Genomic DNA, 17436 nt, shown 5'->3' with positions numbered 1-17436 from the left:
CCTCTAGACGGCGCAGCGTCACCCCTGGCACCCCTCGAAGAGAGGCGGAGCTGGAGCGTGTTGTGCGCAGGCGCAGAGTGCGTTTTGGCCGCTCCCAGTTGCACACTGGCTCCTCTGCCTGCGGCGGGGTGGGGCCTGGCAGTGAAGGTGGCGCGCGCAGGCGCAGAAGCGGCTTCGGGCGCGTGAGGGGCGCTGGGGACCGGAAGTTGGAGCGATTCCGGCTGTTAGTGAGGTGAGGGTGGCGGGGCTGCTGTGCGGGGCCGTGGCGGTGGAGGCGGTGGGTGTCCGACCGGCTTGGGTAGTTGGGGAGCGAGCCGAGGGGTGGGGAGGGAAGTTCCAACATGGGAACATGTGTTGGAGGAGACATGGGGCCCGGGAGAAGCGGACGGAGATGGAGCCTGAGCGCCCCGACAGCACCTGGGCGACACAGAGACTCGAAACTGGAAGAAATGGGAGCCACGAAAAGAAGCTCAGAGAAGCTGAGGGACCGAGAGACGGGGTGGCGGAGAGAGGACGGAAGCCGCAAACTGGGGCCATGGAGGACAAGGAGCTGATGGGGTCCCCCCCCGAGCGCCTCCCAGAGGCTGCAGAGAAATGTGGTCGCACCGTGAACTTGGGGAGGTGGGAAACTAGCGAACAGAAAGAGACTGAGGAAGAGGGCGGTTCAAACGGAGGAACAAAACACTCGTTGACCTTAAAAGTTATTTTACCAGCCAAAATGGGTTTACTTGGGGATAACTGCGAGTTGCAATTTGGGACAAGCCAGCTACAGCAAAAACCATTGGCTAGTCCAACCAAAGAGAAGATAATTTTATGGAGGAGGAGGAGGAAGTTGGGAGGGGTTGTTTTGAATGGAAAGTAGGTTGGAGAAGAGCAAGAGTTCAGGGTGTTGGTGGTTTCTCATTGGCTGAGTTGCTGGGGTGGTCGCTTTCTTGTGGGAGATGCAGCTGTACCTCCTTCCCTGTTGGCACCTGTAATTGATGATTCTTTCCTGTCCGCAATTCTGTTGGAGCCTCTAATTGACAGTTCTTCCAGTACTAACTTCAGGTGGTATCGCAGGAGAGCTTCCCCCATCCTTCTGGCCTCCCAGCTCCATCTTAGATTTTTCTTCATTAATGGTGAGAGACTGATAGATCGAGATGGAGGCAGTGGAATAGGGAGAACCTGGCAAAAGCTGATGGAGGGACTGAGAAAGGGGAAGAGCAGCCAAGGGAAAGAGACTTGGAGAGAAAGCCGGAGGTGGGAAGTGAGTGAGATAGATGGGAACTGGGTGATTAGGGCAGACCAGTGAAGAGAGCCATCTGGAGTGTGGAGAAATGGGGCTCGATGGAGAGAGGGTGCATTTGGTAAACTTGGAGAGCAAAGAGAACTGAAAAGACAGTGTCAAGTTTAAAAGCCAGACCACGGAGAATCACACTGAGAAGATGAAGAGGAATAAATGGGAGCCTGACTCCCTGGATTTAAATTCCTTGTCTCACTGTATACTTAACCTGTTGTTGGCTCAGTACAATAGGGAGTGATAATAGCACCTTTTTTTTTTTTTTTAAGATTTATTTTAAAGGAGGAGGGAGGGGCAGAGGGGGAGAGAGTCCAGTGATGTGGAGCTTGATCTCATGACCCTGAGATCATGACTTGAGTTGAAACCAAGAGACACTTAACCAGCTCTACCACCCAGGTACCCCAAATAGCACCTTTTTAACACGAGGAAAGTGTAGCTGTGTGTATGTATGTAGTTGTGCATATAAATATACATAGGTGATTTAGAATAGTACCTGATAAGTGAGGAGCGCTGTTAGCTAGTAAAGCGTCAGAACTGGGAGACAAAAGGTTAGGTGGGGAAATGCAGATGAATAGTCATGATGGAGGGAGAGGCAGTAACAGAGACTGGGAACTGGAGAGAGAGAAAAATGGAGCGTCAGGAAAAAAAAAAAAAACACGACTGAACAAGCAAATGAGAAAGTCAGTTGGAGAACCGACGAGGAATGGAAAGGGTCAAATGGAGAGGGCTGGTTGGAGAGAATATCAGACCTGAAGATAAGAGAAACGACGAGAGACGCGACCAGACTATGAGAGGGAAGAGGGGTGAGCATGGTGAGCTGAAAAAAACAGGCTGAGACATGAGGATGGACACCCACAGAGGGGAGAGCTCAGAAGCAGAGAAACTCTGCAAGCCATCACCAAGAGACCCAGAGATGGTCAGAGACACTGTGGCAGAGAATCGAGGGGACCCAGGAAATCTACAAGGTTGAGACTCCAGAGCCATGGTACTCAGTTGGGCCCACGTGCGCATAGGCAGCTTGCAGCTGGGAGGAATGCTCATTTCATTCCGGATCCTTTTCTCGGGATCCCGGGCTCAGTATCCATAGCCTTCTAAGGCCTTTTCCTCTTACTGCCTCCCCTCCAGCAGGAGTTACCTATGAAGCCACTCTAGCATCACCTAACCCAGGTGTTTACCGGAAAATGTGCTCCCATGGGAAACCACTCCGCCAGCTCACAGGTGCTTCATCAGTAGAAACCCCCTTTCTGGCTCTAATTACTCCCAGGGATGGCCTGAGTTCCCCCCTGAGACTGCAGAGATCGAATCTCTGAACTGTGTTCCGTGATGGCCCTGAGAGACTGCAGGGAGAGTGGGTGAAAGCATTGCTAATTCCAGATGAAGGCGAATTGTGGCCTTTTTTTTTTTTTTTTAATTCTAGAGAGGGGTGGGGCAGGGGCAGAGGGAGACAGAATCTCAAGCAGACTCCCTGCTGAGCATAGAGCCTGGTGCGGGGCTCGATCCCATGACTCAGATCATGACCTGAGCTGAAATTAAGAGTCAGACACTTAACCAAATTAGCTACCCAGAAGCCTCAAATTGTGGCCTTTTGAGTGTAGTTTTCCAGGCTGTATGCCCTGGTTCCTGTCACTGATTTTCCATGTTAGTCATCACTGCGAGAAAGAGTGGACTTGAATTCTAGTTACTATTTAGCTCCTCTGTCCCAGGCTAGGCGATAAGCATTGCAGTGTTTGGAAGGAGGTATTATCCCCATTTTATGGGTGAAGAATACAGCCTCAAAATAGTTAATTTGCAGGTGGCCACACATCTAATAAATGATGAAGATTCGGAGATTCAGAGATTCAAACCCAGATCTGCCTGACTCCAAAACCTATACCAAGGAAGGTTTGAATGTTCTTAAGGTCATAAACTTAAAGAATCTGAGTGATGGGCTTCACTCCAGAAAATTGTACATACGTTAGGACTTAGGCAGCTGGGAGAAAACCAACTTTGCCCAAAAGACATTTTCTTGTGTAGCTGAGAAGTGAGGGTTGGAGTGGACTAAGCCAAGCTTCTCTCTCTCTTCCACTTCTCCTCCTAGTTCCTCAGTGGCCGTCCTGGTGCGTCCTTCATTGTGCCCATGTGCAGGCTTTTCTCTAGGATGGGTTTCTGGGAAGGACTCTGGGGTTCAAGAGCTACTACTACAGACAGCTGCGGGTTGATACGTCGTCCTAGTGTAAATGCCAGAGAAAGGCCGTGATTGGCTCCCTGTGGGTCATGTGTCCGCTTCTCGCACCAATCAACGGTTGAAGGAGGAGGAGTCGGGTGCCGTGATGGGCCAGGCCTCTGTCGCTTGCCCAAGCAGTAGGGGTTCTCTGACTTGGAGCCATCAGAACCGTGTGGAATCCAGGAAGGACTGCTTTTCAAAGGTGGGGAGAGGGGGGATGGTGGGTGCTGTTACCAGAAAAGGAAGGAAGGAAGGGAGGAAGGGATGTGCCACGCAAGCAAAGACCGCATCTAACCTAACACTTGCAAAATTGTGCACTTGATTTCAAAGCGTTCCTAGATGTCCTGAAGCTCAGGGACCTCAGATGAAGAACGCTTGCCTTACTCTTCATTATACCACACCCCTCTTGTGTCATTGCCGCTCGTGACAAGGTTCTGTTGTCGATTGGCCCTGTGACCCACCCTCCTTCAGGTTTCAGCTCAAACATCTCTGGGCATCCTTCCCTGACTCCCAAGTATGGTCAGGCAGCTCCTGTGGGCTCCCACGGCCCAGTCACTGGATTGTCTGTCTCTCGCCTGTGACCACGACCACATGTGAGGGCTCAGGATGGCCTTACTCATATTATCCGTCCTAGTCCAGTGCTTCCAGAACAGCAGGCTTTCAGGAAATGTTTCTACTTTTTTTTATTTTTTATTTTTTATTTATTTGTGAGAGAGAGAATGAGAGACAGAGAGCATGAGAGGGAGGAGGGTCAGAGGGAGAAGCAGACTCCCTGCCGAGCAGGGAGCCCGATGCGGGACTCGATCCCGGGACTCCAGGATCATGACCTGAGCCGAAGGCAGTCGCTTAACCAACTGAGCCACCCAGGCGCCCCTCAGGAAATGTTTCTAAAAATGAATGTCTTCTATTCTCTCCTCCAGGCATTCCGGACCTGAAAACCCAGGATGGACTAGTGTCTGTCCCAGAGATCACTGCAGGAGTTGTGAGGGGCCCTGGGTGTCGCCAGCTTGAGCCAGGTTCCTGGGCACTTGCTCTGTCACTGCCTGTGGTCATCCTGGACCATCAACGAGGAGGGAGAGTGTCTCTTTGAAGAGAGCGTGGTTCCTTATTCCAGACACTGGCTTCTTCCTGTGACTTGGAGATAGCACCAATAGCATGCCTCCTCCCAGAACGAAGGAGGGCGGGGATCCCCGAGGCCGACACTGGGATCCCGGTGAGGAGGAGGCCCCCGAGAAATGGGACTGGAATTGTCCAGAGACACGTCGCCTCTTCGAGGATGCCTTTTTCCGCGATGAGGATTATATACGCCAGGGTTCTGAGGAGTGCCAGAAGTTCTGGGCCTTCTTTGAACGCTTGCAGAGATTCCAGAGTCTCAAGGCCACCAGCAAGCGGGAGAAAGACCCCGTGTGTCGCAAGCACAGCGTCCCAGCCCTGGCTGACCTGCCTCGCACTTACGACCCACGCTACCGCATCAACCTCTCGGTCCTGGGCCCCGACACCCGCGGCTCCCGGGGGCTGGGCAGGCAGCCCCCGGAGAGAGTTGCCGAGTTCCGCCGAGCCCTGCTGCACTACCTCGACTTCGGCCAGAAGCAGGCGTTCGGGCGGCTGGCCAAACTGCAGCAGGGGCGGGCGGGGCTTCCCATCGCCCAGTACGGGAACCGCATCCTGCAAACGCTGAAGGGGCACCAGGTGGTGGTGGTGGCCGGGGACACGGGCTGTGGCAAGTCCACTCAGGTGCCCCAGTACCTGCTGGCCGCCGGCTTCAGTCACGTGGCATGCACCCAGCCCCGGCGGATCGCCTGCATCTCCCTGGCCAAGCGTGTCAGCTTTGAGAGCCTCAGTCAGTATGGCTCCCAGGTGAGTGGGCCGGTGTTTCCAGCGCGACCTCGAGGCGTAGGCTGTTGCCCCTATGGTCGTATCGATGAAAGTTAGCGGAGCACTTCCGGTTCTTCGAGAGACTGATCTACAGATTGACCTGAATATGGTCCAAACGAGAAAGGCACTAGCATTACCCATAACACTTTCTTAAATTTTTATTTTATTTTATTTTATTTTATTTTTTTAAGATTTTATTTATTTATTTGAGACAGAGAGAATGAGAGAGAGTACATGAGAGGGGGGAGGGTCAGAGAGAGAAGCAGGCTCCCCGCCGAGCAGGGAGCCCGATGCGGGACTCGATCCCGGGACTCCAGGATCATGACCTGAGCCGAAGGCAGTCGCTTAACCAACTGAGCCACCCAGGCACCCAAATTTTTATTTTATTTTTGAGAGAGTGCGAGCGTGGGGAGCGGCCGAGGGAGAGAAAGAGAATCTCAAGCAGGCTCCACACCCAGTGCAGGGACCAATGTGGGGCTTCATCCCAAGATCATGACCTGAGCCGAAATCAAGAGTCAGATGCTTAACTGACTGAGCCACCCAGGCGCCCCCCTCCCGGTATGACACTTTTAACAGCAAAAAATTGGAAATGTCCTAAATTATTCATTTTTTAGCAGCCATAAAAAAAAGAGTGAGGCTACTTTTTTATAATGATTTCTAGGGTTCTAATCCAGGTTCTGCCCCTTAAGAATCGTTATTGAGTGGCACCTGGGTGGCTCAGTCGTTAAGCGTCTGCCTTCGGCTCAGGTCACGATCCCAGGGTCCTGGGATCGAGCCCCGCATCGGGCTCCCTGCTCCGCGGGAAGCCTGCTTCTCCCTCTCCCACTCCCCCTGCTTGTGTTCCCTCTCTAGCTGTCTCTCTCTCTGTCAAATAAATAAAAATAAAATCTTTAAAAAAAAGAATCGTTATTGAAATTCTAATACTCTAAGCAGAAGAATATGTATCCTATGTAGCTCAGTGAATTTTCACAAATTGAATTCATTTATGTAACCAGCACCCCAGAAACCCTCTGTCCCCCCGTCCCCCCCCGTTACTGCCCTGAGGCCCCAAGAGTTGTCACTATCCTGAGTGATAGATTATCTCTTAGATTATGACAGTTGAGTTAAAGAGGAAACACCACAGATCAATTTTGCCTCTTTTATTTACTTTTTATAAATGGAATCAAAAAGTGTGTTCTCTTTGGTGCCTGTCCCCTGTCGCCCGGTATTAGTTTTGTGGGACTTGTCTGTGGTCAAGTGTGTGGGTACACACTGTCCTACTGTTCTTTCTCGCTGCTGTTTGGTATCCCCTGGTGAAGACACCACAAGGCATTTGTCCCTTCTGCTGTTGACTGGAACTTGGGGCATCTCCAGCTTGAGGCTCTTGTGGAAAGGTGCTGCCATCAACATTCTAGAACATGCCATTTGCTGTCTGTCGGTACATATTTCTGTCCGGGATATAGCTAGGAGTGTGACCGCCGACGCGTCAGATCTGCAAGAACGTCTAGCTTTAGTGGATGCTGCTGAGCCGCTTTGCGAAGTGGTCGTACCCATCCACACTCCCAACTGGTGCTGTGTTCTACACTTGTTACAGTTAATCTTTCTCGTTCTAGCTTTTCTGGGTGGGTGGGTCGTAGTAGCACATTTTAATTTGCATTTCTCTGACAACTAAGGGTTGAACGTGTGTATTGGCCATTTGGAGATCCTCTTTTCTGAAGTGTCTGTTCAAGTCTTTCTCCCTGTTTGTCTTTAGTGTTGTCTTTTTGTTCTCGATTTATGGGGTTTTAAAGAGGAGGGAAATGAGTCCTTTGTAGGATTTGTGTATTGCAGATCTTGTCTCCTACTCTGTGAGTTGTCTTTCATTTTCTGAATGCTGTCTTTTGATGACGGTGTCTTTTTATTTAAATACTGTTCAGTCTGTCATTTTCTTCCTGTGGTTGGCACTCTCTGGGTTCTGTTTAAGGATTATCCCCCTACTTTAAGGACATCCTGCGTTTTTTCCTAAGGATTTTTACCTTTAAAACTATAATTTATCAGAAATTGATGTGTATGTGATACAAGGTAGGGTTAAGATCATTTCCTCACGGGGCGCCTGGGTGGCGCAGTTGGTTGAGTGTCCGACTCTTGGTTTCGGCTCAGGTCACGATCTCAGGGTCGTGGGATCGAGCCCCATGTGAGGCTCTGCGCTCAGCATGGAGTCTGCTTGGGATTCTCTCTCTCCTCCCTCTGCCCCTCCCCACTGTGCTTTTTTCCTCTCTCTCTCAAATAAAATTTTTAAAAAAGATCATTTCCTCTCAATACTGCTTTTAACTGTGTTTTGCCTTGGATGAGTGACCTCATTTTCCCCAGCAGTGAGGTGAGAATGGTGGTTCTTGCTTCTCACGGTGGCTGTGAGGATGAAATGAGAAGGGGGTGCCCATTCAGTGTTTACAGTAGTTCCCAGCAGAGTAGGGACTCAAAGAAAGGTGAACTATCCCCATGATCATTAATTAGTATATACGCAAGGCTCTGTGCCGACACTTTATGTGCATGAGCACGTACCATTCTCCCAGCATCTGGGGGGAAATGTCTCTGAGGCACGGAACTGCTTGCCCCGAGTCAGCAGCACTAAGCGGCAGAGGTGACGTCCAGCCCCAAGCGTGCTGGACTCCAGAGTCTGATGGGGGCCGGGGAGCAGGGGCATTTGCTCAGATTTTCAGTTTGGGCGGGTGCGGGCTGGTGTTCAGGCGCGGGCTCCTATCCTGACCATCCCCCTCTCCCCCCAACTCAGGTTGGCTACCAGATCCGCTTTGAGAGCACGCGGACGGCAGCCACCAAGATCGTGTTCCTGACGGTGGGGCTGCTCCTGAGGCAGATCCAGCGGGAGCCCAGCCTGCCCCAGTACCAGGTCCTGATAGTGGACGAAGTCCACGAACGGCACCTCCACAACGACTTCCTCCTGGGTGTCCTCCGGCGCCTGCTGCCCAAGCGGCCGGACCTCAAGGTCATCCTCATGTCGGCCACCATCAACATCTCGCTCTTCTCCAGCTACTTCGGTGGTGCTCCCGTGGTGCAGGTGCCTGGGAGGCTGTTCCCCATCACGGTCAGTGCTGCCCCCGTGTCCCCCAGTCGTCCCACCCGGTCTCTGGCCGGCCTGGACCTCTCCCTTCTCTCCTGCTCAGAGTCCCATCTTTCTGTGAAGGACATTCTTGCTCGTGCTCTCTCTTCTAAAGCTGTCATCTCCTGAGCATTTGCAGTGTGCTGGGCAGGTGCTCGGTGCTTGTTGGAAGAGACCCAGCGAAGTAAAGCTATGAGTTCATTCCTCTTATATAACAGTCCTGCTGGTCCAGGCTGCTGGGCAGCTCTGTTGCATGTGGTCATTCAGGGACCCGGGCTCCTCATTTCTCCTGCTCTACCATCGCACAGGGTGGAGCTGCTCAGTCTCCGCACTGTTGACATTTTGGGCTGGATAATTCTTCAGTTGTGGGGGCTGCCCTGCGTGTTGTAGGATGTTTAGCAGCCTTCCTGGCCTCTTCCCACTAGCTGCCAGCGCCATTCTTCCCCCTCAGGGGTGACGGCCCAGAATGTCTCCAGATGTTACCAAATGTCCCCTGGGGGCAGCCCCCCTCCCCCCCCCACCCCCGCACCAAGCACCACTGTTCTAGGGAGCTGTCCAGGTCTGTCTGGTCAAAGCTTGCAGGAAGAGGGAAGGAGCCCTAGTCCAGGGAAAGGCCAGTTTGTCTTTAAGTTGGACGTGACCTTGCAGTTGTCTTGTTCTCATCTCCGTGCCCATCTGGTGCAAGGTGGGGAGGGCTGGAAGGTGCTCGCTCTCTCGCTAGGGGACGGCGTGCCCAGGAAGAAAAGAGCAGAGTCTCTGGGGCCACTGTGGGTCTCGCACACCACTCGACACCCCCGACCTCACCCCGTCCCCACAGCGGTCCTGGGCAGGCCTGACTCCACACACGTCCTTAATCTCCCACCCCAGGTCTTTGGTTTCTCCGAAAACTTCTACCCTGACCTTTGCCCCCTTTTGCTCCGGCCTGTTTGCTGTGGCCTGTTTGCTGTGGCTCGCATAGTGGTCTTGTCGGGGATCAGAGTGAAGCCGCTAGCGTGGGGGAGCTCACGAGGGCGGCCCTCGCCACAGCCCTGGGGGGCCTGCGCCAGGGATTTCTGCCCCTTTGGGGTAAAACGGAGGTTCAGAGATGCGGAGCGGCAGAGCCGGGACTGGAATCCTGCTGGAATCCCAGATGTGGCCCCGGGCCAGGCAGTTTCTCTTCTCGATCCCCTTTCCCCTCCCCACCTGTCTGTCTCCCCGCCCCCCTCCCATGGGTGGCACTCGTGGACCCCTCCCGCCTGGTTTCCCGGTGGCCCTCCGAGACGGTCTATGCCTGCTCTCTTCGTGTTTTGAAAGCCACTCCCTTCCCTCGCAGGGAGAGTTGGTAGGAGTCTCGGAGTTCCCAGCACCAGCAAACCGCACTGCTCCTTGTGGTTTTGGGTTCTAAATACCCATCTGTCTGTCTTCCGAGCAGCTGTAAAAAAAGGGGGGAGCATGCTATCTGAGAAGTGATTTCTCTAGGCTTTTGATCCTGACTCCACCCTTAAAAATTCTGTTGTTGTTGAAGTTACCCGTCAAACCCGACGGAATGTGCGTGTCGCGCGTGGAGCTCAGCTAATTTTCACACTTCAAATACTTGTGTGCAGCCGGCACCCGGACTGCAGAACCTCAGACGTCCCCAGCGCCCCAGAAGCCTGGTTACCCCCATACGCTGTCCTTTTGGGACGTCCTCCTCTAACTAACTCGCTCGAGGGCGCCAGGTGCTGCCTGAGGGGTCCCCGCCGTCTCCCGCAGCCTGGGGTCTCCCTGCCCTGTGGCCCTGTGCTCGGGTGACAGGTGCGCCCCTGCCCGGGGCCGTCTCCCCGCAGGTCGTGTACCAGCCACAGGAGGCGGAGCCAGCAGCGTCCAAGTCCGGGAGGCTGGACCCTCGGCCTTTCCTCAGGGTGCTGGAAGCCATCGACAGCAAGTACCCCCCCGAGGAGCGGGGCGACGTCCTCGTCTTCCTCAGTGGCATGGCAGAGATCAGCTCGGTCCTCGAGGCTGCCCAGACCTACGCCGGCCGCACCCAGCGCTGGGTGGTGCTGCCCCTGCACAGCACCCTCTCCGTGGCCGACCAGGACAAGGTACCACGTGTGGCCAGGCTTGGGGGGGGGGGGGATGGGGGCGGGGCGCGTCTGGCTGTATGGGAGGGGAGGGGAGGCCCGATTCGAGCACAGGTGTGGAGGTGGGAGTCTGCGAGCTGGGTGTGGGGAAGGGTCGGGAGGGGGCCGTCAAAGAGGCCGTCGGGTCACCCTGGTAGTTGTTTGTTGCCGTGTAACAGAGTCCCCCCAAACCTAGCAGCTTAGAAGAGTAAGTGTTCACCATCTCACATCACTCCCGCAGGTCAGGAGGTCGCGAGAGGCTTCGGTGGGTGCCTCCGGCCCAGGCTCTCTCCGGAGGGTGCAGCTGAGGTGTGGGCTGCCATCGGAAGGCTTGCCCGGGGCTGGAGGGCCCTCCTCTAAGAGGGCTCACTCACATGGCGGACTGTTGGGTGGGGGCCTCAGTTTCCCTCCACGTGGGCTGCTTGAGTGTCCTCCCAGCATGGTGGCTGGCTCTCCCCAAGAGACCCAAGCAGAAGCCACAACGTCCTTTATGGCCTGGCCTTGGGCATCACGGCCCGTCCTGTCTGCAGTGTCCCGTTAGTTGACCTGGGCTGCTCTGGTCAGGGGGAAGGTACTGGATGAGGGTGTGGATCCGGGGAGGCGAGCCGCATCGGGGCCTTTGTGGAGGCTGACTACCACGGTTCTCTGCGGGGGGGAAGGGGGAGGCCCTTCACGTCACAGTCAGTCGTTGGTTGATTGAAGAAACCACCTTTGAGCACCTCCTTAGTGCCTCCCCTTGCGCCGAGGGGGCTCTTTGGGACACACTGGGAGCCAAGATATGGCCCTTCCCCTCGAGTAGCTGCCGGTCTGTGGAGGGAGCTGGCAAGCAAGGATAATTTACAAATGGAAAAGGAAAGTTCTGGAAGTGGGCACAGCTCTGTGAGAGCACAGTTGTGGTGGATTCGGGGAAGGCTTCCTGGAGGAAGAAACTTTCAAAACTGAGACCCGAGAAAGCCCCAGCCTAGGAAGGGGGCAGGGAGAAGAGTGTCCTGGCTAAGGTGTGTGGAGCATTGCTGGGTGCCGGCCGGAGTGGGCAGCTGTGTGCACGCCTGGCCTCATTTAGACCTTCCAGCAGCCCTGTCTGCCAGGGGCCGCTGTTACCCAGGACAGACACAGACACTGGGGCCGAGGCACTCATGCAAAGTCACGTAAGTGGTGGAACCAGGCTTTGGAACGCGGTAGTTTGGCACCAGAGCCCACGCTCTTAACCAGACGTTGCCAACTTCCTGTAAAGGGCCAGGGAGTACAAAGTTGTAGGTTTGTTTATTTGAGAGAGAGCATGAGCAGGGGGAGGGGCAGAGAGAGAGGGAGAAGCAGACTCCCTGCTGAGCGGAGAGCCTGACATGGGGCTCCATCCCAGGACCCCGAGATCATGACCTGAGCTGAAGTCAGACGCTTAACCAACTGGGCTACCCAGGTGCCCCCAAAGTCATAGGTTTTGTGAGCCATTTCGTCTCTGGCTCTACTCCTCTCTATCATTACAGCAGGAAGGCAGCCGCAGACTGACCCAGGTGAGGCTGTGCTGTGTTAAAACTTGATTCACAAAAAACAGAAGGCTGGTTCTGGCCCCTAGGCCTAGTTGCAGATCCCCCACTCTTGACCACTGTGTTTGTCTCTTGGGCCTAAGAGAAGGGCTTGTGCAAAGGGCCTGCGGTGAGAGAAAGGTGGGGCCCCTGGGAGACCACCTGCAGGGTGTCTGGGGTCCAGACTGTGATGGGGAAGGCAGGCCGGGTGGCACTGAGAGGTGGGCAGGCCTAGGCCGCAGGGCCTTGAAGACCCAGTGTGGTGCTTGGGCTTTGTCCTGAGTGCTCCTGGGAGCCATGGGAGGGTTCTGACCAAGGTGGGGAGCAGTGCCAGTTTGTGCTTTAGCAGATCCCTCTGCTGTGTGTGATCATGGATGGGAGGCCAGAGACCAGGGAGGAGGCTGGGGCAGGACCTGGGTGGGAAGCGAGGGCCTGGACCAGGGCAAGGCTGTGGGTTGGGGAGAACGGAATGAATTTCGGAAACGTTCAAGACGTGCAGGTGTGGCTGGAGCAGGGAGGGGCAGGGGAGCCAGGACAGCCCAGGTTCCTGGCCCACGTGGAGTGGTGGATGATGAGCCGTCTCTGAGATGGGGACCCGAGGAGGAGAAAAGTGTTCAGTGGGAGGCGCTGAGGCTATTCGAGATACTGTAAGTGGGTGTGACGTGCCCCTGGGCCATCCAGGAGTTGTCAGGGAGGCCACCAGACACGGGTCAGCAAGGGTCAGCTAGTCTTAGATGTCACCTCCTCCTCTGCCCCCCCCCCCAGGTATTTGACGTGGCCCCCCCTGGAGTTCGGAAATGCATCCTCTCCACCAACATCGCCGAGACTTCTGTCACCATTGATGGGATCCGCTTTGTAGTCGATTCTGGTAAGAGCTGCTCCCTGCCACCCCTCAGGCCCTAGAGAGAAGTGTGGGGTCTGGAGATGTGCAAGTGCAGTGAGGGAACTCTGGACCAAAGCAGGGAGTAGGGGGCCTTAGGGCTGTGGGGCAGCAGCAACATCTTCTCAGACATTCCAAGCTTGCTCCTGCCTCAGGGCCTTTGCACTTACTGTTGTCCCTGCCGAGAGCAGTCTTTCTCCAGATATCCACAGGGCTCACGCCCTCATTTCAGGGCCTGCATAAATGTGCCGCCATAAGAGAGGCCTACCTTGTCCACTTTTGTGATTCCCCCTCCTTCTGCCGCTGTTGCTTTCCTTATGAGACCTGTTGTTCCCCAGAATATGGGCCTTATATTTCATATCTGTTGACCTATTTCTTTTCTGTCTCCCCAACTGGACCGTTGTCTGGGAAGTCAGCGTAGCGTAGTGTAGCGGTTGGGAGACGCTGGGGCCAGCCTGGCTATGTGACCAAGGTCGTGTCACTGAGACCATGTGTGTTTGCTCATTTGTAAAATGACAAGAATAGCAGAGCCTCCCTCGGTTTTGAGGATTCAGCGAGCGAATTCTTCCCCTGGGTACTGCGGATGGTGCCTGGCGCCGAGCGAGCACTCTGTGTTAGCAGTGAGCTTACCGTACCGAACCTGGGACACCGTCCGCGGTAAAACATTGTCACTTTATGTACCATCAAAATTTAAAAATGCCGGCCATTTGGGCGCCTGGGTGGCTCAGTTGGTTAAGCGACTGCCTTCGGCTCAGGTCATGATCCTGGAGTCCCTGGATCGAGTCCCGCATCGGGCTCCCTGCTCGGCGGGGAGCCTGCTTCTCCCTCTCCCGCTCCCCCCTCTTGTGCTCTCTCTCTCTCTCAAATAAATAAAAAAAAACTTTAAAAAAAAAAAAAAAAAAAAAAAAAAAAAATGCCGGCCATTAAATGTGGACGTGGCTTTGCTCTCAAGGTGCGCCCCGTTTTCAGAGACTGTGAAAGTGGACAGAGTTGGTCTTAGAGTTGATGAACTCTGTTCTGTTCAGCCCCGGGAGAGCAGGGACAGCGATCACGGCGGCGCCTCGCACGCTGCCTGGCACATAGCAGGTGCCTAATAATAACAGTTGGATGACCAGGCTGCTGAATACACAAGCAAGAGATGGGGGAATGAGGAAACAAAAGGCTAAATCAACGAAGCATCAGGGTCGAGGCTAAGCAAGCTCTCCGTCTGTGTCAGTGGAATGAAGGAGGCGAGGGCGTCAGGGACCGAGCGGAGGTGCACCCCCGCCCCCCGTGGCTGCCGCACCGAGTCTCCCATCCCCGTGCAGGGAAGGTGAAGGAGATGGGCTATGACCCGCAGGCCAAGCTGCAGCGGCTGCAGGAGTTCTGGATCAGTCAGGCCAGCGCCGAGCAGCGGAAGGGCCGGGCCGGCCGCACAGGCCCCGGGGTCTGCTTCCGCCTCTATGCTGAGTCCGACTACGACGCCTTCGCCCCCTACCCTGTCCCGGAGATTCGGAGGGTGGCGCTCGACGCGCTGGTGCTGCAGGTGAGGCCTGGGCAGGGAGGGGGCCCCTCAGCCGGGACCCACCCTGGGGTTTCAGGGCCGGGAAGGGCACGGGAGCTCATGGCTTCCAAACGTCCGAGCCCCCTGGCAAGGAGAGGATTGTCCCTGGGTCCACAGGCTCGTGGGAAGAACCTCGTGACTCCGTCAGAATGCCTTCAGCTGGGACAGAAAATCTGCCCGGAAGTGGCTCTTGAAACCGGGGTTTCTCCGTACATTTTATGTCCTGGCTCTTAGCTCATTAGTCAGCTTTGCTTCGATCAGGCAGCTGCGCCAAATGGGCCCACTCGCCGAGCGGCCGACACACAGAATCTCGGTCCTCGGGGTGGTGGGCGGTTTCTTTTCTTTGGAGACCCAGGCCCCTTCCCTGTGTGGCTCCGGTGGAGGGGAGGGAGCGTGGGAGAGGAGCTTGGGAGGGTTGGAGGGGCAGGCCCCTCCACTTGCCTTGCCCTGGTTAGCGCTCACACCCGCGGCCGCTGGGGAGCCTGGCCGGTGTGGGCTCTGGGCTCTGGGCTCGGGCAGAAGAAGAAGGGCCGACGGCTTCCACAGCAGGCTCCCCCGGGCGGCAGCGGCCGGGAGCACCAACCAGCCCCCTCCCTGTGGGTGATGCACCCTCGTAGTTCCTGTTTTGTTTGATTTCATTTTTCAAAAATGCTGCTTGGGGCCCACTGTGTGAGTTCCTGACCCGTGGGGCCTGACCGATACGGATAATGGACCGTTTCACAGCGGAGCAGTCCCCAGATGGGGAGGCGGCAGGCTCGGTTGTTTAAGTGGGTCAGTGATGTCCTACAGGGCTCGGGCTCGTTCCAGCCTTTTCCATCTTCCATCCGTCAGCGGCTCTTCCAAGCACAGTGATGGCAAAGGTGACGCTGGATAGAGAGCGCTTGCCTCGCACTCGCTGTGGGCCAGGCGCCGTCCTCGGTGTTGTCTGTGTAGAACTGTTTGGATCCCCGCAAAAACTAGACGGGAGGTTGTCTTATCATCCCAGTTTCTGGACGAGGAACCAGTCGCACAGAGACGTGATTTAAGTTGCCCCAGGTGTGTCCCAGGTGGTCAGAGCCCGGGTTCCATCTGGGGCTGTTGGGCTCCGAGCTGGCCTCAGGCGTGCCACCTGGCTGTGGCAGCCATGACATCACCACCACCTCGACCATCCAGAGGCAGAGGCAACAACTGCCCCTCCACGTGGGTCTCATTTTTAAGACCCTGGGCACCTTTCCCTGAAGGCCCCTGGCCGCTCTCCCATCCCTGTCTCGTCGGCAGCACTGCGTCATGGGTGTCTCCTGGTTGACCTGGAAATGCCCAGGGCCGTGGCCTTGGCAGAGTAGCTCAGAGCGGGGATTGCTGGCCCCGGCTACACAGTAGAATCATGTAGAGAGCTTAAATTTAAAAAATCTGGCCTTACCCCTCACCCAGAGCTTCTAACGTAAAGGGTTTTTTTTTTTTTTTTTTTCATGGGCCCTGGATGTTTGTCCGGGCAGCAGGGAGGGAGGTGGACCGGCTGCTTGCTGGGTGGCCAGCCCAAGCTGTGGTGCCCACCAGATGAGGCCCAAGTCAGCAGATGACCTCGCGGCAAGGTTGGCTAGAGCCCCTGGGCCCTCTGAGCTTCCTTCCTGCTCTCTCCCGGCCCCATGAGCTGCCACGCCCACCTTTCCTCCATTCGGTCCAGAGAGGGGATGGTTGCTTCCGCCTTGCCAGGCCCGGTGATGGGTGCATGCTTTACTTGATTCCCCCACACCCTGCTGCCCCTCTGGACCTCTGAATTAATGAGGATTCACTTTGGTCCACGGTGAGAGAAACCCAACTCAAACTACCGTGAGCAGAAAAGAGGATTTCACGAGGTTGTGCATCCATCGTGGGGGGTGGTCTGGCTTAGGAATGACTGAGGACTTCTTTATCTGCTGTGCTTGGGCTAATCTCCAGGCAAGGGAAAAATAATCCCAGCAGCTCTGGGCTTCCACGCTGGCCCCTCACAACCAGAGAGGAAGCCAGAACTTCTCTCTCCCACTGTCCGTTTGCAAACGTCCCTGGGAGGATCCTGATTGGCCCAGCTCAGGTCCCATACTCATTCTTTGCTCGGTTGCTGTGTTGAGGGGCTGAGAAACCAAGATTGGTCCAGCTTAGGTCCTGTGGCTTGCTCTGCGGCCAGGGTCCGGGAGAAGAGGTGCTGGACAGACAGACAGACAGTGGCCCTTCTCCCCTGCCCCGTGCAGAGGGCCTTGGCATTGGGAGTTTTAAGGTAGCATGAGTTTATGATCTGTGAGCCCCTGGCCAGTGCTCCACAGTAGCTCCCGTGTCCCCCATTCCTGGGGGGCTCAACTGTCATTCCAGATGAAGAGCATGAACGTGGGGGACCCGCGAACCTTCCCTTTCATCGAGCCCCCACCACCAGCCAGCCTGGAAACGGCCATCCTCTACCTCCGGGACCAGGGGGCCCTGGACAGCTCCGAGGCCCTCACCCCCATCGGGTCCCTACTGGCCCAGCTGCCGGTGGATGTTGTGATTGGTGAGGACTTCCTTCAGAGTGGTCACCCAGGGCGCTGGGAGTGGCTGTGGGGACCGTTCATGCTCTGAGCGACTCGTAGGGCCAGCCTGTTCCTTCTCTGGGCCCCGTCGGTTCGGTCACGAGTTCCCTGTTCCGGGCGCTGGGTTACAGCAGTAAACAAACACACCCTGTTCCCAGCTCCACCCTGGTGTCCCCTCTCTTGGTGTCATAAGGATGTCAACATGGCCTGCCTCTTCCTGCTCATCTCTGAGTCATCCCTGCCCCTTCTGAGAAACTCGCTGACTGACGTGTGTTCTGGTCTGATTCTCCTGACTCGAGATGTTCTAGAGGTTCTGTGGCCCGCAGAGTATTCCCAGGCGAGCAGGACTCCTTGTGGCACTATTGGCTGGGCATGATGCTCCACAGAACCTTCTGCCCATGTTAACATCATTAACGTCCCCATCAGTGCACCATCCTGGAGCTTCAGGGGGGACAGGAGC

At 55.6% G+C, this 17436-nt stretch overlaps 1 protein-coding gene across 1 annotated transcript in view; it reads left to right on the top strand.

The window, feature by feature from the left end:
* Nucleotides 1-209: 209 nt before the first annotated feature.
* The window catches only part of DHX34 (DExH-box helicase 34), a 29379-nt gene continuing 12152 nt past the window's right edge, over nt 210-17436 (top strand). Inside the window, exons 1-7 of the mRNA XM_021681198.2 lie at nt 210-232; nt 4403-5339; nt 8107-8418; nt 10239-10493; nt 12800-12902; nt 14222-14439; nt 16783-16957. Coding sequence (XP_021536873.1) covers nt 4638-5339; nt 8107-8418; nt 10239-10493; nt 12800-12902; nt 14222-14439; nt 16783-16957 — 1765 coding nt within the window. The 5' untranslated portion in view covers nt 210-232; nt 4403-4637. The remainder of the gene's footprint in view (nt 233-4402; nt 5340-8106; nt 8419-10238; nt 10494-12799; nt 12903-14221; nt 14440-16782; nt 16958-17436) is intronic.

Source organism: Neomonachus schauinslandi, chromosome 16 (genome assembly GCF_002201575.2).
Source record: "Neomonachus schauinslandi chromosome 16, ASM220157v2, whole genome shotgun sequence".
NCBI lineage: Eukaryota > Metazoa > Chordata > Mammalia > Carnivora > Phocidae > Neomonachus > Neomonachus schauinslandi.
The sequence above is the reverse complement of the archived record's forward strand: the minus strand, read 5'-3'. Positions and strand labels throughout refer to the sequence as shown.